We start from the raw sequence: 23,180 nt of genomic DNA, 5'->3' as shown, positions 1-23,180 counted from the left end.
CTAAAATTATATTCTCTTATAAACTTTTTTATAAGATTTATCCTTGTAAAACTTTGTTAGGCTGTGTGAGAGGCCTCTATTGATATAATTTTCTCGTCAGATAACTTAATAGTTATAGCGTATTTTTTGATTGTCTGAAAAAAGCCAAAAATGCCTATTTTTGGTGTAAAATTTTGGTTCAGAATTTCTGGGGAAAATTGCACCATATTAATTCTGGTGAAATTCTAAGAAGTTTTGTTCTGTTCACTTTTTGTCTATTCTTTGAGAAAAATGCGTTTGAAATTTCCGATTTTGTTTGTTTTGTCCGGATAAATTAAATCAGCACTGTACATTGCTGAGCATATAAAAATCCTATAAGAAATTTACCCCAAAAATAGGTCTTTTTGGTTTTTCGCAATCAAGAATTACGCTAAAACTCCCTAGTTATCTGAGTAGAAAGTTATATCAAGAGAAGCCTCTTACGCAGCCGAGCAAAGTTTTACAAGGATAAAATTTTCAAAAATTTGCGTAAAATGTTTGAAATTTGTTTTCAGTCAAAGATTTTGATTTGTATACAGTAAAATGACCTTTTTTGACCATCAACTAAAAATATATTCTTTTATAAAGATTTTCATAAGTTTTATCCTTGTAAAATTTTGTTGGGCTGTGTCAGAGGCTTTTTTGACCTAAATTTCTCATCAGATAACTTGGTGATTTTAGCGTAATTCGTGTTTTTCTGAAAAAAGCCAAAATGGCATATTTTTGGGGTAATATTTTGGTTCAGAATTTCGGGGGAAAATTGCACCATGGTAATTCTGTTGAAAATCGAGGACACTTTTGTTCTGCTCTATTTTTGTCTAATCTTTGAGAAAAAATTGTTTGAAATTTCAAATTTTGTTCGTTTTGTCCGGATAATTTAAATCAGCACTATACATTGCTGAGCACTCAAAAGTCTTAATTTCGATAGGGAGGGAGGATATGTTTTGCAGGTTTTAGATCTACCATGAAATAGGTGTAATAATATGGTTGTATCTTTTTTTAAAAGAAATCCTAGGATGGCAGATAGTTAAAGAGCTCCTTTTTGTTCCGACTTTTGTGTGGTGAAAATAACAGAGTATTTGTTCTCGAGTGGTTTTTTCTTCAGATAAATTTCGACTTTTTAACTAACCATTTTTGACGGATTTTTTAAATATCATTCAGTAGGTTTTGTTCTCCTGAGCTTTAATTTGAAAAGATATTTTAGCTGTGATCATTTCTCGTAAAGTTATCGGGGCCTAAAATTTGCCATTTTGGTCAATTTAGGACAATTAACGCGCGATATGATTTCCCATAACATCGAATATAAAAAAAATTGTTTTATTTTATTACATATAATTTTTTCATGTTATTACTGATTCATAGAACTCAAAAGGCAGTCGGAACATTCAGGGCTTCGCCGTGATATGAGCAGTCTTCCTTCGTTTTGCAGTCTAAATCTGATTTTTGTCGTCGACTGATGGATCGATATCTTAAGTTTTTGATTGGCATTGAGGGTGGTTGTCTGTAGCGTCAATTAGTCATTGTAATGCTATCCTTTTGTTCTTTTGTATTCTATGGATGGTAAATTGACTTTTATGCCGGAAAACAACTCGGTCGCGACAAGTGCTGGGCTCCCGTGGATTATACTTCCCATGGCTGTGACGTAATTTATTCACTATATCGATTTGTGGTCATCTGTTTTCAACGTCAATAGGCTAATGTACTCTGAAGTTATAATTCTGGTTTAGCAGTTTGCTTTTTATTCCGTTATGTGACTGAATTCTTTTATCCATTGCCAATCCTTTCTCTTTTTCGCTCTAGTTGGTGTTTTTGTTTTGTTTTGCAGTCCAAATTGTGATTTCTCCTAAGACGGTGTTAGACATCCAAGTATCTTAATTACAGATTGCACAAACAGCAGGGTGACCTAAAAGCGCAGATTCATCTTCACTGATTCAGATGTTGTACCACGAGCTATTTTAGATTTAATCGTAGCATGTCTCATAAACTGAAAATGTGAAAGATATGTAAGTGACTCATTCGATTTATTGGGACCCTGAAGTGCCTTTTGCATTATCGCCGAGCACCTGAATTGTGGTCAACAAGAATTGAAAAGAACTAAGCTGCAGTAGCCACTGAATAAATATGACTTTCTTTTCATTGACAGACCAGTGTTGATTTCTATTTTAATCGTATCTCATTTTATGGCCAAATTTGACGTGAACTATTTCGAGCCTAGGCTTCAAACATTTGACGTGTTGCGCTCGTTCGAATTGTAATGGATTAAATCCGCCTCTCTTTGGCAAAATTCAGATGTTTATTAAATTTAATTCGTGTTACCAGGCTTTGTTTTGTTTTGGCTTTACCTGTTACATTGTTGATTACCTTTTCCACAGTCTGAAATTTATTAAACAACGTAGAAATACAGAGTTTAGACCACGCTTTGTTGAATTGTAAGTTGTGTACTTGAGTTCACTGCTAGACACGGGAGGACGGCTAGTGCACCCCGTGTACAGTTTGTGAACAGAATAATTTGGGAAATAATTGCGCCACTGGAAAGGACGTTTCAATTCCTTTGTATATTTGCTAAGAATCAGATCATAGAAAATTTCACTTTAATACTAAAAGAGGATTAGCCGCTGATTCGTTTCCGCTTTTTCAAGTCTTTTCCTGTTTTCTGACCAATTGGTTTCTGATTTTGGCAGTTACTCTGTCAGAAGAAACGCTACGCTTTTCTCTTGTTTCAGCAAGTAGCACAAAACCAATATCGCGATTTCATTTCAAGTCTTTTATTTAATTGTTTTTATCGCCGTTTCCCTTTTATTTTTCTCTCGCCATTTTCCAAATTTAATCTGATCCGTCTCTTTACTTTCAGAAATTTGTTTGAAAAGGTGCAACAAGCAAAGACATTCTAATCGCCGTGTGGCATTTTCCTCTTCGCAACAAAGACAAGCTTTTCATGAAGTCACATGGGAAATGCACCTTACCTACGGCCAACGAGATATTAAACAATAAAAGCATTTACAACGACACATAATCAATTAGCATATATTAGATAGAACCGCCGGATTTATTACATACCAGCCTTAACAGTGATGAAGATTCGACACTCGGCCCTAATAGGGTCTGTATTCAGCTGCTGCAAAGATACAGGAGCTGACAAAATAGACGGGGGAATAGAGCACAACCCGAGAAGACAGTCCCGCTCGGGCAGTCTGGGTGGATTGTTGGATGGGTCTAAGATGTCGGCTGGTGCTACTCTGGTGATTGGGGATCCTATTTCCCAACCCAAGAGTGGAGACGCCATGTTGTTGAGTAGCCAAGTGGCAGATACGGAGCCGATGCCGTCTGAGGACGAAGTAGAGGTCAGTGGCATACTCGCTTCATTCAGTGAGATTTAGATTGGCTCGATTTATTTCAATTTTGCTTGAATGATTTTAACATAACGAAGTTCCAATTTTCAAAACGAAGATCCATTAAGCTCAATGCTCGAATCTGGGGGAAAAGATTACAGTTGTAATGGTTGAATTTTTTTTTGTTAGAGCATTGAAATAGGGGAGGAACTTTTTTTTCGGGTGTTTTAATTTCTTTGTTTTCCACGCAAAATCAGGTCTCACAAAAAATCTTCGGAATGGGTCGAGTGAAATATCTTGTTGAATCCCTTTTAGTCGTGATCCGAACGACATCAGAAACTTTTCCAGTATCGAGAAAAACCGCTCGAGTTCAATTTTGAGCGTTTGAGCAGGCTTACAATATCATTTTTTTGCTCAGTTTAAGACCTGCAAACTTATTTTTACACTAGTAAAATTAGTTTTAGGAAATTTTAGCGCCATGTTGGGAATCAACAACTTCAAAATAATTCAAATTTTTTCTGCAAAAAAATGAAAAAAAATATTTGAAATAATTTTTTGTTTTTCTAGTCATTTTTCTTCAAAAACTTGTCTAATTTGCTTATATTAAAATACTTGATTCTACTATAAAGAAAACTAGTTTTTGATGTTTAATATAGCGCTTAATTGGCAAAAAAAGATCTAAAAAGTTTAAAATTTTCATTATTTTTTAAATTGTTTTGTTTTAGACAAATGTTGTCGATCATGCCTAATTCACTAATTTTCTATGCGATTGGATAGTTCTCAAATCACACCGCGCTTTAAAAACGACACTAATTTTAAGGCACTTGATTTTATTTGAAATTGAAGAAAATTGATTCATCCTCGTTTTGATTCATCCAACCGGCTATCCTCGTTTTATTAATACGATTGTTGAAAAATTTATTACGATTCAATTTATTTCAACTAAAATTCGTTTGTTTTAGGAGAGGTTTGCGTCCATTCTAGACGAAGTGGGAACCACTAAAGAGGCGAGACAGAGGATGCTGGGACTGCCCACGAACAAGAAGTGGGAGTTGTATCTGCAGATGCGCGAACAGGTCAGACGTTGAACCTTTTAACAGCTAATGGTTGACAAAATTTAGACAAAAAGTGCAAAAGCATCGATTGTGCTGATGAGCGGTAATTAATTTTCAGACGGCTATAAACAATTTTGGTTTGTAAAGGATCTGAAACGCCAAAATGTGCTGTTTTATGTTTTTTCACAATTTTTTTTGTTTAAAAATCAAGAGAATTGTTTTTAACATTACAACAAGGGTAGCTTGTTTATATGCAAATAGCGCAGTACTTTCTGTGACCAAAATCAGGGGTGGATTTAGGGGAGGGGCAGCTACCCTTGTTGCTATGATAAAAACATTTCTCTTGATTTTTAAACAAAAAAATTTGATATTATTTTATGACATCCATTTTGGGCTGACTAACCCTGAATGTTTCCAAAGGCGCTTTCAGCGCCAATATATACCAATTTTGAAGGAATTGCAAAAAAATACCAGCAAAAAATTTCAAAAAAATGGTCTATTTCAACTCAGAAAATTTAATTTAGACGACCTGAAAAAGGTCCAAAAATTTTTTGAAAATCCCCCCCTCGAGAAAATCCTAGAGATCCGCCCCTTACCAAAATGAATGACGTAAAAAATTCAAACACAAAATTTTGTTAATTTGCTGTTAATTTTGTTTATGAAAAGGGTGATTGAGTTGGTTAAAAACCGGGAATGAAGCTTATTCCATAGCTAAACCAACCAATAGGAATATAATTGAAAGTAATCATAATCATTTTGATCAAGTTCTCTGTCCTCAAGCTGGTTTGAAAATGGAAAATTATCAGATCAGAAATTCGGGAGTGTTTTAGTTTTTTCTTTTTTGTTTTCCGCATACGAATTTTTTTTAGTGTCGAGAAAAACCGGTTTGAATTTTTCGATTTTTGGTCTAATTTCGAGCTGATAAGGTCAGCGTGCAGGCTCACAATAGCTTATGTAAGCCGTGGAAATTTCATTTTTTCTCGAGCAAAGTTAATTTTTTAGCGCCATTTTGGCAATCAAACTTTTCAAATTCTACAGAAAAAATAGTCTTTTATCACACCACAGAAAAAACGTCAGTAATTTGAAAAAGAAATGTATTTTTTAAGCCTATGGTCCGTTCTGGGCTGTTTACGCAGTAACCGGCCATCATTGTTTTTTTTTCGCTGAAAGTTGATTTAAACATTTTAGTCTGTTTAGGAAAGCAGTGGAAATAAAGACCATCCCGAAGTGTACATCTCAAGGCTGAACATGTTCAACAGACAAGTCACTCTCTTCGATGACGACATCGAGGAGAAGCGCAAGTTCTTTGAGCGACTCAAGACTGCTCTCAGAACCTCATCCACTAGTTTCGTGCTCCAGTTCCTAGAAAAGGACGGACTCATCAGTCTCATGACCTTCTTGCAGTCCATGGACTCAATTATGAAATCAAGTGCAGTACATACTTTAATATTGGGCTGCATAAAAGCAATTATGAATGTCCCAGAAGGTCGCAAACGAGTCCTGGAAAATCAGAAAGCAGTTAATATTGTATCGCAAGCGATAATTGTACCCAATCTAAGAACCAAAACTTCAGCATTGGAGCTTTTGGGAGCGCTTTGTCTAGTCCCAGGCGGACACAGGAAAGTGTTAATTGCCATGAATTATCTAGCTCAGTACGCCAATGAGCGTGTTAGATTCCAATCCCTAATTAGCGATTTGTGTAAACAGGACGAAGCTGTAGACCAGGACTTACATTACAAAACGGCAGTTCTATCATTTATTAACGCTGCTTTGAAGTATGGAGCTGGGGATAACAGTCTGGAGTTCAGACTGCACCTTAGATACGAGTTTCTCATGCTTGGTTTGACCCCAGTACTAGAAAGCTTGAGAGAACTAGAAAGTGAGTCTATTTTGAAACACATCGAATTCTTCGAGAGGTTCAGACTTGACGACGAAGAAGCGATTGCCAAAAGGTTTCAAGTTGATCACATCGACTGTAAAGACGAAGAAGCGATGCTAAGCGTGATCAGAAACAAATTGTACGCCTCTGAAGCATATCCTGATTTCCTTTCGCTTATGATGCACCTGTGCCTGATGCCTTTCGGAAGTGCAAGAAATGTTTGCTACTGGAGAATACTTAGCAAGTTCACGCAACAAATTGTTCTACAAAAAGAAGACGGCTCCAATCCGGATATCGAAGTTGCCAAAATGAACTTCGCGGACCTTTTGGACCATCTGAAGGCAGAAATTGGCGAATCGACGTTGGAAAAGAGAATCAAAGATCTTCAATCGCAGTGCGATGAACTGAAGATAGCTTTAAAAGAAGCTGACGAGATGAAAGGAACGGGAAAAGCGACAACTCCGGTAGTTGGATGTTCATGTGGAGGATCCGGAAAATCAGAAGCTGCACCAACTACACCAGGTCCGCCTCCTCCGCCACCTGCGCCGGTCGGAGCACCGGCTCCACCACCACCACCTCCACCTATCAAAGGTGGGGGACCGTCGCCCCCTCCGCCTCCAGTTCCGGGGCTTGGACCTCCAGGAGGACCACCAGCACCACCTCCTCCGGGCGGTTTCGGCATCGCAGCACCTCGACAGAAAAATATCCCCAAGTCTGCAAATCCTCTGAAGTCACTAAATTGGTCGAAAATTCCAGAAAACAAAATATCGGGAACTATTTGGTCGGAAGTCAACGATGAGAAAGTGTTTAAAACTTTAGACCTCGCTGATTTTGAACGACAGTTCTCGGCGTTCCAGAAACCAGATGAAGATTTCCTTACAGAACGTAAGTTTATGACAACGAAAAGTAAAGAATTGTCACTTATCGATGGTCGCAGGTCACAGAACTGTATCATACTGCTTTCCAAATTGAAACTCACAAATGATGAACTACTAGTAGTAATTCTAAAAATGGATACAGATAATCAGATTCCTAATGACTTGCTGGATGAAATTCTTAAGTATACGCCAACAAATGAGGAAATATCACTACTTCAAGATCACAAATCACAGTACTCTGAAATGGCAAGGGCAGATCAGTACTTTTTTGATTTGGGTCAGTTAGGTCACTGTAACGAAAGATTGGCGTGTTTGGTGTTCAAAAAACGATTCTTCGAACGTGTAAAGGAAATCACACCTAATCTGGATTACGTAATAGAAAGCTCAAAGCGAATCAGATTCAGTAAGAAGCTGCAGAAGTTTCTTGAATATATCCTAGCTTTCGGAAACTACATGAACAAAGGTGCTAGAGGAAATGCCTACGGGTTCAAACTTGAAGGTCTAACAAAGGTAGTTGATACTAAGTCAAGTATAGACAAATCAGTCACTTTATTGCATTACATAATCGATGTGTGTGGCAAAAAATCTCCCGAAATTCTCGATCTATCACAGGAACTGCAGAGTGTAAAGAAAGCTTCGAAAGTACATCTAACAGAACTAGAAAAGGAGATGAACTCACTGCGCGGTGGAATCAAACAAGCTGAAAAAGAGTTGGAGTACCACAAGAAGAACCCAAGCAAAAATAGCCAAGATAAGTTTGTGAGTGAAGTGTCCATCTTTTTGGACAGCGCTCATCAACAATTTGGAGAATTGGAAGACAAAATGAAAGAAGCCCAGGAAAAGTTCAAAAAAGCAGTCAAACATTTCGGAGAAGACCCTTCGAAGCTAACTTCAGATACCTTTTTCACAATTTTTGATACCTTTTTGCAAAACTTTGAGGAAGTACAAGCCGATCTCGTACGTCGCAAGCAAAGAGCCGAGGATGATTTGAAGCAAGTTGAACAAAGAGAAAAGCAAGCCGCGTTGAGTCGCAACAGAGCTTCGAGTTCAGTGGCGAAAACCAAAGGCGCTGGTGGTGGTAGTGATATGAACAAAAGTGGAGAGTTCGATGACCTTATTTCAGCTTTGCAAAGTGGAGATGTGTTCATGGAAGACCTAAACAAAATGAAAAGAGGAGGCGGGAGGAGGAAAGGAACTCTGAATCCGTCGACAGTTAATTTCCAGAGGGAGTCTCTAGGCGTGTGAAATCATTTTTCAAGATACTTGGAAAGCTGAAGAGGTTTTCGGAATGCTGATATGATTTTCGGAAGCTGAAAATAGTCTCAGATATAAGAATACATTTTCCACGAAATGCTGGGAGTTTCTCATTTGTGCTCTTTTGTAGACTCTCATTAGTTTAACCAGTCATCTGTCGTGACTTAACTTCATCCTCTAGAAATGACTAAACATAGATTTTTATTTTGTAAATCAGAACATATTTGTAGTTATTTATTTGCTGGCGGCAAAATACTAGGGTTCACCTTAGTTGTTTTGAAATATTTATTACTTAGAGTTAATGTTAAGATTGTCATTTTTGCCGTGGCTTTGGGAGCTTTGTATTAAATTACATTTGAAACCATTTCCCATTTAGTCAATAATTTTTGTGGGTTTATTTTACACTTTACCACGCGTAAATTTCTTGAACTTCATTTTCCAATTGAGTTATTTCCCATTCTATCCAATTTGAAACTTAATTCATTCAAAACACCAGCTGTTAGTTTGTCACCTTTGTACTTCATGTTTGACCAGAGGCAGTTTGTGTACATTTGTTGATAATTCGTCTGGAATGGAGCCCTTTCTGAATACGAACATACTTGTGATATAATATTTGGACCCAGCCAGATAAATAGATTTCTAAAGTTTTTCTTAAATTATCGTTTGAATTTAATTGAATTGTGAAAAAAAAATAAATGAATTCTTTTGTTACCTAAAAAAACTAAGTCGGTTTTTGAAACAATTATGCAAAGAGATCAAATTTCTTGAAACGAATCAAAGGACTTCGTTGATAGGAATCGAGCAAATGTTTATCCAGAAATGTTTTGTTTTCTACTTGAAACCTTCTGATTAGCTTAAAAAGCAAAAAAAGGAGAGACCAGTTTGTTCGATTAGGATTCTTTGTTTGATTGAAAGTTTTTAAAATTGTTCAATTCATAAGTGATTGTGTTATGTTAACACAAACCAGCTCGTGAGCGTGCTGTTATACGATGAGTCAATTTCATTAGAACGCAAGTCGCAAATTTTTGGGTTTAATTTTTGTGTTCTATTTAATGTAAAAGAACGAAATGATTCTCCCTCATCAAGATAGTGATATTTTTTCAGGAAAGTTTGTTTACGTTTAAACGCAGTTTTTGGTATTTTGATTTCTTTTTGAGTTCACTTCGTTTCCTTCGCTAAACGGAGAGTAAACTCCACTATCGAGCTGCAAAAGTTTTTAGGCCACGAAAAACGGTGATGTCTTCTAGTTTCAAAAATAGACATATATTTAATGTATTCCCACCGATATCAAAATTTTAATTTTGATGCAATTTTCTTGGGAAAACTTTAACAAAAAGTGCCCTTCATAAATCATTCGTGAGCTTCAGAGAGTTTTAACATGATTTTATTATTTCTTCAGTTTTTGGTTTTTTTTTATTTCTTTTACACTACTTTATCTGTTGGCTATGTTTTTTCAATCAACTATTCGTTTTTCTCTTTTTTTATACTTTTCAACCATCTGTTGGCTATGTTTTCTTTTTGCGGTCCCATTATTTTGCCGATTCCAAAAAAAGCATTAGCGTTTTCCGTTTTAGTAAGGTGCATTCTTTTCTGCCTGATATCTAGAATAAAATAAGTGTGAAAGTAGAAGCCAGGAACCCCCCGAGTAGTTGTTTAGGCACGTGACTTTTGGGATGAAGTTTTGAATCTGGTTTCCTTGCTATATATAATTCGCTTTTTTCAAGATACATATCGCTATTTTCAGGAAAAGTCTTTAAATTTGTTCAGGCTCAAATTTACTTTTTCGCAGTTTGACTTTTTATTGCCCTTTAAGTTCAGTTCATTTCCTTTGTTAAAAGGAAGTCAAACTCCACTATCTAACAGCAAAAGTGTAAAAGTCACTAGAAACCCGATCGACCTCTTAATTTGATAATGGAATTTAATTATCAGGTTTCCCAGCGGGGCTCTTTTCCAGTCCCCCCCCCCTTTCAAAATCAATTTTGAAAAGCTTATATAACATTGTCATATTGCAATGAAATTTGGCGTGGAACAAATCGACAATTGTGAACAAATTTGTTCTTCATACTTTACAGCGTAACATCACGCATTTAGCCGTAATAACACATAAAACTCGGTGTTTTGAAAGGGGGGGGGGGAACTGGAAAAGAGCCCCCAGCGGAATAAAAAAAAATTACCTATTGATCCAGTTTTCTCAAATTGGGTTAATTTTATCGAAAAAAAGTCTATCATAAATTATTCTGGAAATTCAAAATTGTTTTAAGGGCATTCCAAAGAGTTTTTTTTTCAAAAACAAGTATTTTTTTTCTGGTTACTTGCTTTCATTGGCTCTTTTAGAACTGCCGTTTGGCTATCTTCTTGCTTTTTACCTGTCAGCTGATTTTACAGCTGATACCTGACAGCTGTTTTTGCGTTTTGTTTTGCTTGCAAAATACTGATTTGCCTCTGTGGACTGGTTTTTCATGAGTTTTCGGAAAACTGACCCAGTAATTTACTATGTTGAACAGTGAACAGCGATAAAGAGTCCTTCAAAAAAAACTAATTAACTTACTGCAAAACCAGACGAAAGTTTCCCACTAAAAAACCAGACGAATGAGTCTTCTTAACTACAAAATGAGACGAATGTTTCTATTTCTAGACACAGAAATGTTTGCAGCTCGAATCACGACTGAGTTGGCTTTATTATGATATAACGCTCATCGAATAGATACTTAAATGCGGGCTTCACTATCTCGCCTTATTTGAGCTTTTTCAACGGATTATTTTTGCATATTTAAGAATTTATGCACGTTTGAGCTATATCGTATATTGCAATGATTAAGAAATGTTTTCGATTTTCAGGCTTAAATTCAATTTTTTTGCCAAGTTTGAAAATAGCAACCCAATAGTGGGATGCTGTTAGTGCTATCTTAAAGGTTGCACATTGGGCATCCAAGTATGAATATACAATTCTATTTAGTTTACGAGATACGAAGATTCTTGTGATTTTTTCGAAAATTTTCATAAAGTAAAAATTTAAGATATGTTATTTTTATCAGAAAATTTAGATTTAAAAAGTTTCACGAAGTCTGAAATTGCCAACTCTGTAGTCTGGTGCTGTCGAGGTTCTCTCAGATGTTGAAGCGGGGGGTTTTCTGGGTACACTTAGAGACTGCAGATCTTGCCTGCAAGTTTGATTGCTCAAATCATCTTAGTTTTTGAGATATGCCGTTTAAATGGTTTTTCAAATTTTTCCAAAAATTTATGATCTAAAATAATTTTCAAGTTCGAAATACACAACACTATGGCGGGATGCTCTCAAGGTTTTCTCAGAGTGTTCGGACTCCAATTGTGACTGCTCAATGCCTCTTGCTTTCTTAGATATGACGTGTTTATCTTTTTTTTTATGATGCTCAAATTGTTATTTTTCAAATAGATTTTTTTCAAAATTTGAAAATGTCGACCCTTTGGTGGGGTGATGTCAGCTTAGTCAAGTTACTACCAGCAGATGCATATGTGACCTCTCATCCCGATTCTACTGCTCAATTTTTTCTGATACTTTGTCATATGTGGCCTCTCAATGCAATTCTTTGGCTCAAATTTTTTCTGATATCTATCTATCTATATCTATACTATATTTAAATGCGAGTGACAGCTATCTCACATGTTTGTTTAAGCATAATAATTTTGCAAGTGCCAATAATAATTTCTCGCCATGCTTAAGCTTTTTCAATGTATTATTTTTGCATGTTTAAAAGAATTTTTTCACGTTTAAGCTATATCGTATATTGCAACGGTTGATTTTTTTTTTCGATTTTCCAGTTTATTTCAGGGTTTATTTCATCAAGTTTGAAACTAGAAACCAAATATATTAGAGAAATGTCAGAGTTTTCCCAGGTTTTGCGATTCTGGCCTCCATATATGCATAACCAAATCCTTTTAGTTTACGAGATAAGCAATTTTCGAGATTTTTTTGAAAAATTTCTAGAAAATTAAATTTTGAAATTTTTTCAGTTTTTGAAATTCTATCCCTGTAGTTGGGTGCTGTCAGGGTACTCTAAGGGGTGGCGATTCTTGCCTCCAATTCTCTCTTCTCAAATTCTTGTAGTTTTCGAGATATGACGTTGGAGATCTCAATCCTGTTGTTAGATATTGTGAGGGTACTCTCAGGGATTACGAGTATTGCTTCTAATTTTGGCTGCTCAAATCTTTGTAGTTGTCGAGATATGACATTTTTTTGGATTTTTTCAAGTTTTTTAAGAAAACTTCGATAAAAAGAAATTCACAAAACTTGAAATTATCATCTCTGTAGTGAGGTTCTGTCAGGGTACTTTCAGGAGTCGCGAATGTCGCCACCAAATATGACTGCTCAAATCCTTGTAGTTGTCGAGATATGACGTTTTTTATGATTTTCTCGGAAATTTTCAAAACACTTAAATGTTAAAAAAATTCCAAAACTTTGAAGATCTCAATCCTTCGATTGGAATCTATGAGGGTACTCTCAGGGGGTTGATTTTCTTGCCTCTGATTATGGCTGCTCAATTTTTTGAGCTTTTCGAAATATGACTTTTTTTTACGATTTTCAAAAATTTTCCGAAAACTTACGTATAAAAATTTAGCAAATTGGAAGTTATCATCTCTGTAAGGAGGCTATGTCAGGGCACTCTCAGGAGCTGCGAATGTCGCCACCAAATATGACTGCTCAAATTCTTGCAGTTTTCGAGATGTGACGTTTTTATGATTTTCTCCGAAATTTTCAAAAAAAACTTAAATGTTAAAAAGTTCCAAAATTTTGAAGATATCAATCCTGTTATTGGAATCTGTGAGAATACTCTCAGAAGTTGCGATTTTTGCCTCCAAAAGGACTGCTCAAAACCTTGCAATTTTCTAGATATGATGTTTTTTTGTGATTTTTTCAAACCAATTTTCATGAAAATGAAATTAATTTTTTTTTCAATGTTTGAATTGCCTAACCTGTAGTTGGGGTGCTGTTGTAATCTCAGGAGTTGCAAATTCGGCCTTTAATTGAGAATGCTCAAATCATTTTTGTTAAAGAGATACAACGCTTTTGTGATTTTTTTTGAAAATTTTCAGAAAACTCAAATTACAAATTAATTTGTTAAAGTGAAATTCGCAACTTGTAATTGTGTACTTTCAAAGATTGCGAATATTGCCATCAAAAAAAGACTGCTCAAATTTTAGTAGTTTTTGAGATGTGAATACCTTTTTCAAAAAACTTAATGTGAAGTTTCTCCAAAATTTGAATTATCCAACGTTGTAGTTGGGTACTTAACGAGTACTCTCAGGAGTAGCAAATCTTGCGTCCAACTGCGACTGCTCAATTGTTTCCAGTTTCCCAGATGTGACGTTTCTTATTCAATATAAACTTAGATATAAAAAAATGTCCAAAATTTTAAAGATTTTTCAAAGTTTCAATTTAAAAAACGAATGAAAAACTTAACAAAAATTGAAGTAAGTCTCAGGAGTTGCAAATCATGCGTCCAAATGCGACTGCTCAATTGCTTTTAGTTTCCCAGATGTGACGTTTCTTAGTTCATTTTAATTTTTTTGAAGAACTTAAATAAAATTTCACAAAGTTTTATGGTTCTTCAAAGTTTGTATAAAAAACTTAGCAAAATTTGTAATAACGAACCCTATTATTGGGTGCTGTCAAATTACACCTAAAGAATAGTTTTTTGAGTTGTTGAAAATTTGAAGCACCTGAGGTGCGCTACGCGCTAGTTGCTCAGAAAAGAGTCTGATATTTAACAATAAATTACGCTGGATTATGAATCTTATTTATGAATTTGATGATTTTACAATTGAATTTGTTTCAAGTTTTGAAATCAGAAGCGTTTTTGGAATCCCCTGATTTTTTGCGCTTATATTTATTTCGCTGTATTTCCATCTATTATATTTAAATGAGGGCTTCTATATCTCGCCATGTTTAAGCTTTTTCAACGTCTTATTTTTGCATGCTTAAAGAATTTTTTTCGATTTTCCAATTTGAATTCAGTGGTTATTTAGCCGAGTTTAAAAACAGTAGCCCAATAGTGGGATGCTGTCAATGTTCCCCCAGGGATTGCAAATGTAGCTTCAAATTATGAATGCCTTAATCCTTTTAGTGTACGAGATATGTTTTTGTGATTTTTCATAACTTTTCAGAAAACCTAATAAGTTTTGTTTTCAAAATTTAATTTTCCCAACCCTGTAGTTGGGTGCTGTCAGAGTACTCTCAGGAATTGCGAATCTTGCCTCCACTTAGGACAGTTCGACCCTTTTGTAGTTTTCGAGATATTACGTTTTTTGTGATTATTTCAAAAACGTTCAGAAAACTGAAATTAGTTTTTCTTTTCAAAATTTGAAATTGCCAACCCTGTAGTTGGCGGCAATACAGTACTCTCAAGGGTTGCGAATCTTGCCTCTAAATATGACTGCTCAAATCCTTGTAGTTTTCGAGAGTTGATGTTTTTTTGTGATTTTTCTAAAAGTTTTTCAAAAAAAATTAATTAATTTTTTTTCGAAGTTTGAAATTCCCAACCCTGTATCGGGTGCTGTCGGAGTACTCTCAAAAATTGCGAGTCTTTGCTCCAAATATGACTGCTGAAAGCCTTGTAGTTATCGAGAAATGACGTTTTTTTGTGATTTTTTCAAAAATTTTCAGAAAACTTAAATTAATTTTTTTGAAAAAAAAAATGAAAATCCCAACTCTGTAGTTCGGCGCTGTCAGAGTACTCTCAAAGATTGTGAATCTCACCTTCAAATATGACTGTTTAAATCCTTGTAGTTTTCGAGATATGACGCTTTTTGTGGTTTTTAAAAAAAAATTCTGAAAATTTAATGATTTTTCACAATTTGAAAATCCCAACGCTGTAATTGGGTGCTGTCAGAGTACTCTCAGGGATTTTGAAATTGCCTTCAAATCTGGGTGCTCAAATTCTTGTATTTTTTGAGAGATGACATTTTTTGTGATTTTTCTAAAAGTTTTTCAGAAAAAAAATAAATAATTATTTTTTTTAAAATTTGAATTTCTCAACGCTGTAGTTGGGGGCTATAGAGTACTCTCAGGGGTTGCGAATCTTGCCTCCAAATATGACTGCTCAAAGCTTTGTAGTTATCGAGAAATGACTTTTTTTTGTGATTTTTTCAAAAGTTTTCAGAAAACTGAAATTAAATTTTTTTTTCAAAATTTGAAATTGCCAACCTGGTTCCAATATGTGCAGTTTTATGAGTTGTCAAAAATTCGAAGCACCGGAGGTGCGTTACACGCTAGTTCTTTGTAAGACCAGAAATTGAGTTAAAAAACATGAATTAGCCGGTTATGAACAATAATATGAACAAGACTAGCCAGTTACTGTGCAAAAAGCACTGTTGTTTTTCCTACGACAGTCCACTTTGGAAATAAAATAATAAAAAGCGAATTTTTCAAAAAGGAAATGATCCATTTTTATGCTGTCTCGCGTTCAAAATGAAATTAACTAATAAGTTAAACAGTAAAAACAAAAACATTGTACTCACAATGCTGTAGATATTCCTTTAATGAGCAACTGAATTAATCCTTTCTGTGCTCTTCATTAGTTTCAAAGATATGTTTTTAACGGTTGTTCTCGACTCTCAAATCATTTTAGTCGCAAAAAAAAATTTAGCGGCTGCAAAAAAATTTGATTTAGTACCCCGCTTGAGCTGGTGTGACGTTCTGATAGCTGATACGTAGAATAAAACCACAACGAACATAGAAAGTTTTCATTTTCATTGAGTGGAACCGCATTTCAAAAAGGTCGCAGCTATTTTGTAGAAAGAAATGAAAAAATAGTTTAAAAAACCCGGGTTCAAAGAAGTGGCCAATTTTGGAAGTTATGATGATGGAAGAAATAATGGAGTAAGAAATGGGGTATTTTAAGCGAGTACGCGGTTAAAAGTGTATGAAGGGTCAGTCAGTCAACGTTTTTAAAGCCCAGCTGTCGTAGTTTTATCTCCTTGAATAGAATAGAGATTTTGGAAAAGTTGTATTTCAGGCTTATACATGTGCTGGGATGTCCACTGTTGTAGCAGTGAAAGGAAAAAGAGCAGAAGCTCCTATTAAGTCCGAATTTATTATTGAGAAACCCGAATTGCCTCCACCAGATAAGAATTTTGAAAAAGAGAAGGAGCCAGAGGGTGCAAATGGAGGACCTCCACCTTCGAAAAAGGCGAAGAAAAACAGGGGTCAAAATAAACAACGAGACTTCTTCATGGTGCAACAAACAAGAAAACCATGTCCAAATTTATACACAGTTGAGAAATGCTCATATAAAGACTGTAAGAACTTGCATACAGATGATGAGCTAAAAAGTTATCTGGACAGTAAACTGCCAGATGTCTTTGAGGAGTGCCCGGTGTTCAAAATGTCCGGATATTGTTCATCAGGGTTAACATGTCGTTTTGCAGGCTCACATTTGGATGGCCTAACTAATATTTGTAAACATGGGTGCATTGTTAAAGCTGAAAAGAATGGGCATCCTATAGATATTATATTTGAAGTTTTGAACCCTGAAGGGAGCGAAAATGGCAGTGTTAAAATCGAAGGCAGAAACACCGAGACGTTAAATGGGTCTGTAAAAAACGAGACTCACGAATCATCATTAAATGAAAACGGTGACCTTAAAGCAGAAAAGGGTGACATAAAAGAAACCGATAATACTGAGAATTTGAATGGAAATATGACAAGAGAAGCTGAAAAGACGTCAGCAACTGAAAAATGTGAAACTTTAGGTGGTCACCTTTGCCTTGAGAAAGTTTCGAAGCAGTTCAAAAATGTTACCCCTCGACCTCTGCTGCAGAGTCTGAGAAAGGGAAAAGTCCCATTACCGAATACAGAAGACTATATGAGGAGAATCAAAAAGGAAAAGGCTAGAATAGATCCAAATCATGAAACGGTAAGTAAATGTATTGTCGAAAATTTGCTCTTATTGTTTTCTTTAAATCTTGATGATACTGCAAAGCACTAACAGATCAGCTCAAAAAGTAAACGATTTTGTTATCGAGTTTATACGGTCGCCTTATAAGCATCTCTGATATCCTTAAATCTATCGATTATTCCTTTTTGGGAACCGCCTGTTCTTGATGTTCTGTAGCAATTGTTAAGTTGAACAGATGTCTGTTTAGTACGACTTCTTGGAGCTAGATGACCATCAAGACGTCAAACTCAAAATTGAAGAGATCAAAAAGGTTGACTTCACAGACAAACTATACCTAGCTCCTCTCACAACAGTCGGAAACCTTCCCTACAGACGCGTATGCAAACTACTCGGTGCTGACGTAACTTGCGGAGAAATGGCTTTAGCCGATGACGTAATAAAAGGTGGCTTCTCAGAACATGCGTTGCTTCGCCGCCACGAAAGCGAAGACCTGTTTGGCATACAGTTGTGTGCTCCGAACGTCGACCAAATTGTAAAAGCGGCTGAATTTCTTGGAAATAAGGATTACTATGAAGTAGACTTCATTGACATCAACATGGGGTGTCCGATTGATTTGATTTATCAGAAGGGAGCAGGTAGTGCTCTTATTTCACACCCCAGAAGAGTGGTCGATATGGTGAATGGAGTAATGTATGCTTCTGGACTGCCCTGCACTGTGAAATTGAGAACAGGAGTCAAGATGGACAGCAATATTGCACATAAAGTGATCACTAGACTGAGGAAAGAGACCAGGGTGAATTTGATCACGCTGCATGGACGCAGCAGGGAACAAAGGTGAGTTGACTTCAACATTCATTTTGATCTAAAGAATGTCTTACGTTGTTTATACTAATAAGTTATTGAGGAGTTCGAGAGTTAATGTAAAATTTAAGTTGTATAGCTAGAGTATTATTAAAAGGCTGCAGTACCATTTAGTTTTTTTTCAGGTACACCAAATTAGCTGATTGGGATTACATCAATACATGTGCGCAGGCAGCCAATCCAGTTCCTCTTTTTGGAAACGGAGACTGTTTCTCTTTCGAAGACTACCAAAACGTCAAAACAAACCACCCAGCAATAGCCGGTGTCATGATGGCCAGAGGTGCTCTTATCAAACCTTGGCTCTTTACTGAAATTAAAGAGTCGAGACATTGGGACATTAGTGCTTCTGAACGTTTAGACATCTTGAAGAACTATGTCAAGTTTGGCCTCGAACATTGGGGTTCAGATGATATTGGGGTTGAAAAGACGAGAAAGTTTTTGCTAGAATGGGTCTCCTTTTTGTGCAGATATATCCCAGTTGGGTTATTAGAAGTGTTGCCCCAGAAACTGAACGAACGTCCGCCGAACTATTTCGGACGTAGTGATTTGGAAACTCTGATGGCTAGTACTGATTGCAAAGATTGGATCAAATTGACTGAAATGCTGCTAGGTCCGGTACCGGATGGGTATTTCTTCATACCAAAACATAAAGCCAACTCTTTCTCTTCATAAAATCAACGTAATAGAGAATTTTATTTATGATACATAAATTAAATTTTGTTGTGATTTCGGTTTTGTCCAGATAATATTGGCTTTGTTATTTTACACGCGTTCTTTGTGGTCAAAGTTTTTTGAGAAGTGGTGGGAGCTTGATAGTTAATATGGAGCGATAGAATAGTAAGTATCTATATAAGTGGTTTTTCTTTCAGACTTGTATAGCTTGTTTTCGAATTTTTATCAACTCTTCATTAAAATCAGACCAAACAATGTCATCGTTTTACGTCGTGGACACTGACAAAAGACCGACAATGGAACAGCTGCATAGATTATTAGCAGAAAATACCCAACTTCTGCGACTCATGAGTGAGTATGGAGGCGGCGGCAAAGGAACGGCTCATGATGTCTATCTAATCCAGCAAAGGCTCCACAGGAATCTCATAGTTCTAGCTGAGTCTTCTAAACCGGAACACTGGAAAGAGATAGCTGATCAAAAAATGAACATCGGCAATGATTTTGATTGAAAACTGTGAAGACATTTTCAAAATGGGAGGAGACGACAATCGTTTTATTGGGACTTGTAAACAAGACGTGTTTTTGGGTTGAATGGGCGTGAATAAAAGGGCGAGTCTAGTGAAGCGGTAAATCTTGCCCGAAAAGTTTTTTTTCAGCTGCTGAAATCTGTTCCAAACGTTGATTTTTCTTTAAAAAATAATAATAGCCTTAAGGCTAGAATTTCTAATTAAATTCTGAAACAAGGACTTTGGGGTGATAGTCATCAATCCGCTTCTTGAAGCATTGGAACCTGATCTAAACTATATTTTATGATTGGATAAATTAAATGTTTTACCAATGTAAAGTATTTAATATTAACCAATCATGATCCATCTAACTAACAACCCACTTATTTGTAAGTGCTGAAGTTACTTGTAATTTCAGCACCAGAGAGATTTGAATTTAACTTAGAAATTAGTTGGACTCTCCTGAGCACTTCAGCAGCCGCAATAAACCAGTATACCCTAGATCTATTGAGCCTAGCAGAGACTAGTTAAACAACCTGAGACTAGATAGTATAAGAGTAAGATTAGGATCGGTATTAGACTAAGAAGTTGCACGAATCTATCCGGCCGAAAATAAGATAGCGTGACGAGCAGACGGTGTACCCTATCCGAAATTACTCTATGAGTTACACTTCGGTTCTAACTCATCTGGTGCGACCATAAGTCTCGAACAAGACCTTATTAGATTAGAATTAACCAAGAATAGATTAGAAATTAGACAAAAACATTTACAAAATGTTATACGACAATAATTTAATTGAAATGTCTCTCCGACTCAATAGATCAGAGCCAATATTCCGAACCATAATAGAACTACCCGGAATTGGAAGAAGACATCGAACCAAAGACGACATACGACAAAGTAGAAACTTGCCGTATAGTTATATGATAGTTCGGCAAAAGCCAGAACAAACTTTTATATTTCGAATACTACTTGCAATGAATTTAGATTTCCATTTGCAAACATAAAACCTTGAAGCTAATCTTCAAAATCATTTCAGGCGCTAAACAAAATTAATATTATACAATAACGATTGATAAAAAGATCTAAGATCGTTTTCTTAAAATTCTGCAGTATTATACAAAACATGTTTGAAAAATATTTATTGGAAAATAAAAATAAAAATTAGTAGCATGACAATAAATGGTTAGTAATCATAAATCATCCTGTTGTTCCAGCTTCATCACCTAAAACATAACAGCAATCATCAAATCACTAATATCATCAAAACACTAAATCTTTACTTTACACAAATTAAAACATTATTAAAACTTAAAGTCACTTAATTTTAAAAACCAGATCATCAAGGCTTATCCTTGGATCTTAAATCATTTCCTACTTAATAAAATTTCAAACTTGATCATCAAGGCTTATCCTTGGATCAAACAGAACAACTTTGTTCTCCCCCACCCACTTAATTAGTGTCTAACGACCTCAAACGTCGATTCACTACCCAACCCTTTCTAAAGACCCAAGACTAATAGAAATTTTTAAACAAAACTAATCATTCAAATTAGGATAAGCAGTGAAGAACTTCGGTTATTCATCCTTCACTTGACCCCCCCTCTTACCAGACCCAGGATAAATCTTAGACTTAGTAAGTTTAAAATAGTACCTAACGAACTACTCGCGTTCTAATTATACCTGAACCTTGTGGATCGATTTACTATTCTCCAACCCTTGAACACAAACACTCCCTTAAGTAAGATTAAGTAAGTTAACACCTTAGCTTATACTAGTCACGAGAAAGTAAAATCATTCTTCGGAATCGATATACCTTTCTCTCCAACCCTGAACAAAAAGACCCAGGTTAAGCTAACCAAAAAATCGTAAGAACTAACAGTTTAAGAAAATAGAAATCATTTAACAACCTTTTGCATCCGTCATCCTAAACCTTATGTCATTTAAAAACCTAGGAAATAAACAAACAATCATTTTACACAATTGTGAAATAGATAACAAAAAATACGACCTTGTAATCACACCTCATACACAAACAGTTGGATACATTCGCACAAAACGACAAACACTAAAGAGAAAAATAATAACTAAACAAAGACAAATAACACGAAAAAGATTTTCAAAGAATCGAAACGCATTTTCAGAATCAGAAACCAACAGTTTAGACGAACTTTACAAACTAAAAGAATCAGTAGATAAAAATTACCCACTTCACGATCAATTATATTTTTCTGACTCAGAAACAACCTCAAATTCATCACAAAGAGGAAAAAGAAGAATAAAAAAGCAGTACAAACACAAACCAGTACATCTATACAATTGGAATCAACCAATTCGACACATTAATAATTACATATTAACAGTCATCGAACGAAAAAATGAGCTCAACACACACTCCAGGTGAAGAAACTCCAGATGATGATGAAATCTTTCCCTTTATAGTAGACGCAGATACTGATAGAGGACAACACTTATTTTGTCAAAATTTACTCATAAATTTATTTGAACCCGGAATTAGTCCATGTAAAACAGAGTTCCCCGATGTAAAAATCAAAAGACAAATCATAGATCACTATCTAAAAGATATATGCAACATAACACAACAGTATGGAATCTACTCTATAGAATTCACTTCCCCAAACCATAATAATAGAACATATACTATTCAAACAGACGATCTCGATTTAGAATTTTCAAAAGTCTTTTCAGAATATATAAAAAGCATCCAATACCATAACTCACAAAGAGCAAACTCCATTTTCACCAATGAAGTTTTCGCAATAATATATAGTTATATTTCAATATTAGAAAATGAACTACCATTAACAAATGTCTCACCGACAGACACATCTAAACATTTAAGAGTACGACATGAAATCACACTACTCTCTAGTTATTTGAACGTCATTAAAGAAAATTTCACGAAAGACGACGTTTCACAACATACCAGACACGATTTACAAAAAATTTTAGCATGGTTCATAATAGATTATTTCACACACAATATTGATTTAATTGCACAAGCAAGAAAAAATTTTAGACCCCAAAATCCGAACGATGAAACCGCTATCACAGAACAATCAGATTATGTTTGGGACCCCGAATGGTCTCATCCCGCATTTATAAGCTTCCCACAATCAATCTCAAGTCAAGCAATAGGTACAATATCTTACATAAGAGACTATGTAAGAGTAATACCATTAACAATTGATGCAACACCATTAAACTATAATACATTTTTACCCGATACACAAAATAATAGTTTAAACTCTACAGTCATACACAATGAAAACCTCAATGGAACTAGGGATCTTACTCAACAAGATATCCAGACACCATCACACTTCATAAATGAAGAAATTGTACACACAACAACTACACAACAAAGTATTTCACCAATACGCCCAAATTTAACAACACCAAGAAATACAAATCCTTCACAAACACAGGTAACTTTACAATCAACCGTAAAACCTTCGGTTGCCCCTAAATATTCACATATGGATTATCAAACATACAAACCCGTGACAATACCATCAAAAACACGCAAAACATTCACTAGAAACAACTTTGCAGACCATAATTATAATTATACACATCCGTCAAAAACAAATTATCAACCACAAAGGAATTTTAATCAATATACAAAACCTCGAAACTGGGATAACCCAACAGCCCAATATAATTCAAATAATTTTCAACCAAATCCTCCACAGGATCGCAGTGAAAATTACCCATTTTTTCAACAAAATAAAAATAAAAAACAAACATCTTATCAAATGGATTATTTATCCTCAGATGAAGATTTCCTACAACCAGATATATTTGCACAAAATACTCAAGAATATCGTAGA

The 23,180-nt window shown here is 35.4% G+C and overlaps 4 protein-coding genes across 4 annotated transcripts in view; all 4 read left to right on the top strand.

Annotated features, from left to right (window-relative positions):
• Positions 1 to 23,180, top strand: part of LOC134851141 (uncharacterized) — a 192,121-nt gene that overhangs the window by 42,118 nt on the left and 126,823 nt on the right. The window lies entirely within an intron of this gene.
• LOC134851140 (protein SEC13 homolog) overlaps positions 1 to 23,180 on the top strand; it is a 120,888-nt gene that overhangs the window by 42,105 nt on the left and 55,603 nt on the right. The window lies entirely within an intron of this gene.
• LOC134850928 (disheveled-associated activator of morphogenesis 1-A-like) lies at positions 1,401 to 9,111 on the top strand. Its single transcript, XM_063866744.1, has 3 exons — positions 1,401 to 3,359; positions 4,310 to 4,423; positions 5,600 to 9,111. The coding sequence occupies exons 1-3, from the start codon at positions 3,090 to 3,092 to the stop codon at positions 8,402 to 8,404; spliced, it is 3,189 nt and encodes a 1,062-aa protein (XP_063722814.1). The 5' UTR covers positions 1,401 to 3,089; the 3' UTR covers positions 8,405 to 9,111.
• On the top strand, positions 16,395 to 18,873 carry LOC134851059 (tRNA-dihydrouridine(47) synthase [NAD(P)(+)]-like). The gene is made up of 3 exons (XM_063866957.1): positions 16,395 to 17,304; positions 17,534 to 18,120; positions 18,273 to 18,873. The coding sequence occupies exons 1-3, from the start codon at positions 16,423 to 16,425 to the stop codon at positions 18,817 to 18,819; spliced, it is 2,016 nt and encodes a 671-aa protein (XP_063723027.1). The 5' UTR covers positions 16,395 to 16,422; the 3' UTR covers positions 18,820 to 18,873.

The sequence above is a fragment of the Symsagittifera roscoffensis genome, chromosome 7 (genome assembly GCF_963678635.1).
Source record: "Symsagittifera roscoffensis chromosome 7, txSymRosc1.1, whole genome shotgun sequence".
NCBI classification, from domain to species: Eukaryota; Metazoa; Xenacoelomorpha; order Acoela; family Convolutidae; genus Symsagittifera; species Symsagittifera roscoffensis.
The sequence above is the reverse complement of the archived record's forward strand: the minus strand, read 5'-3'. Positions and strand labels throughout refer to the sequence as shown.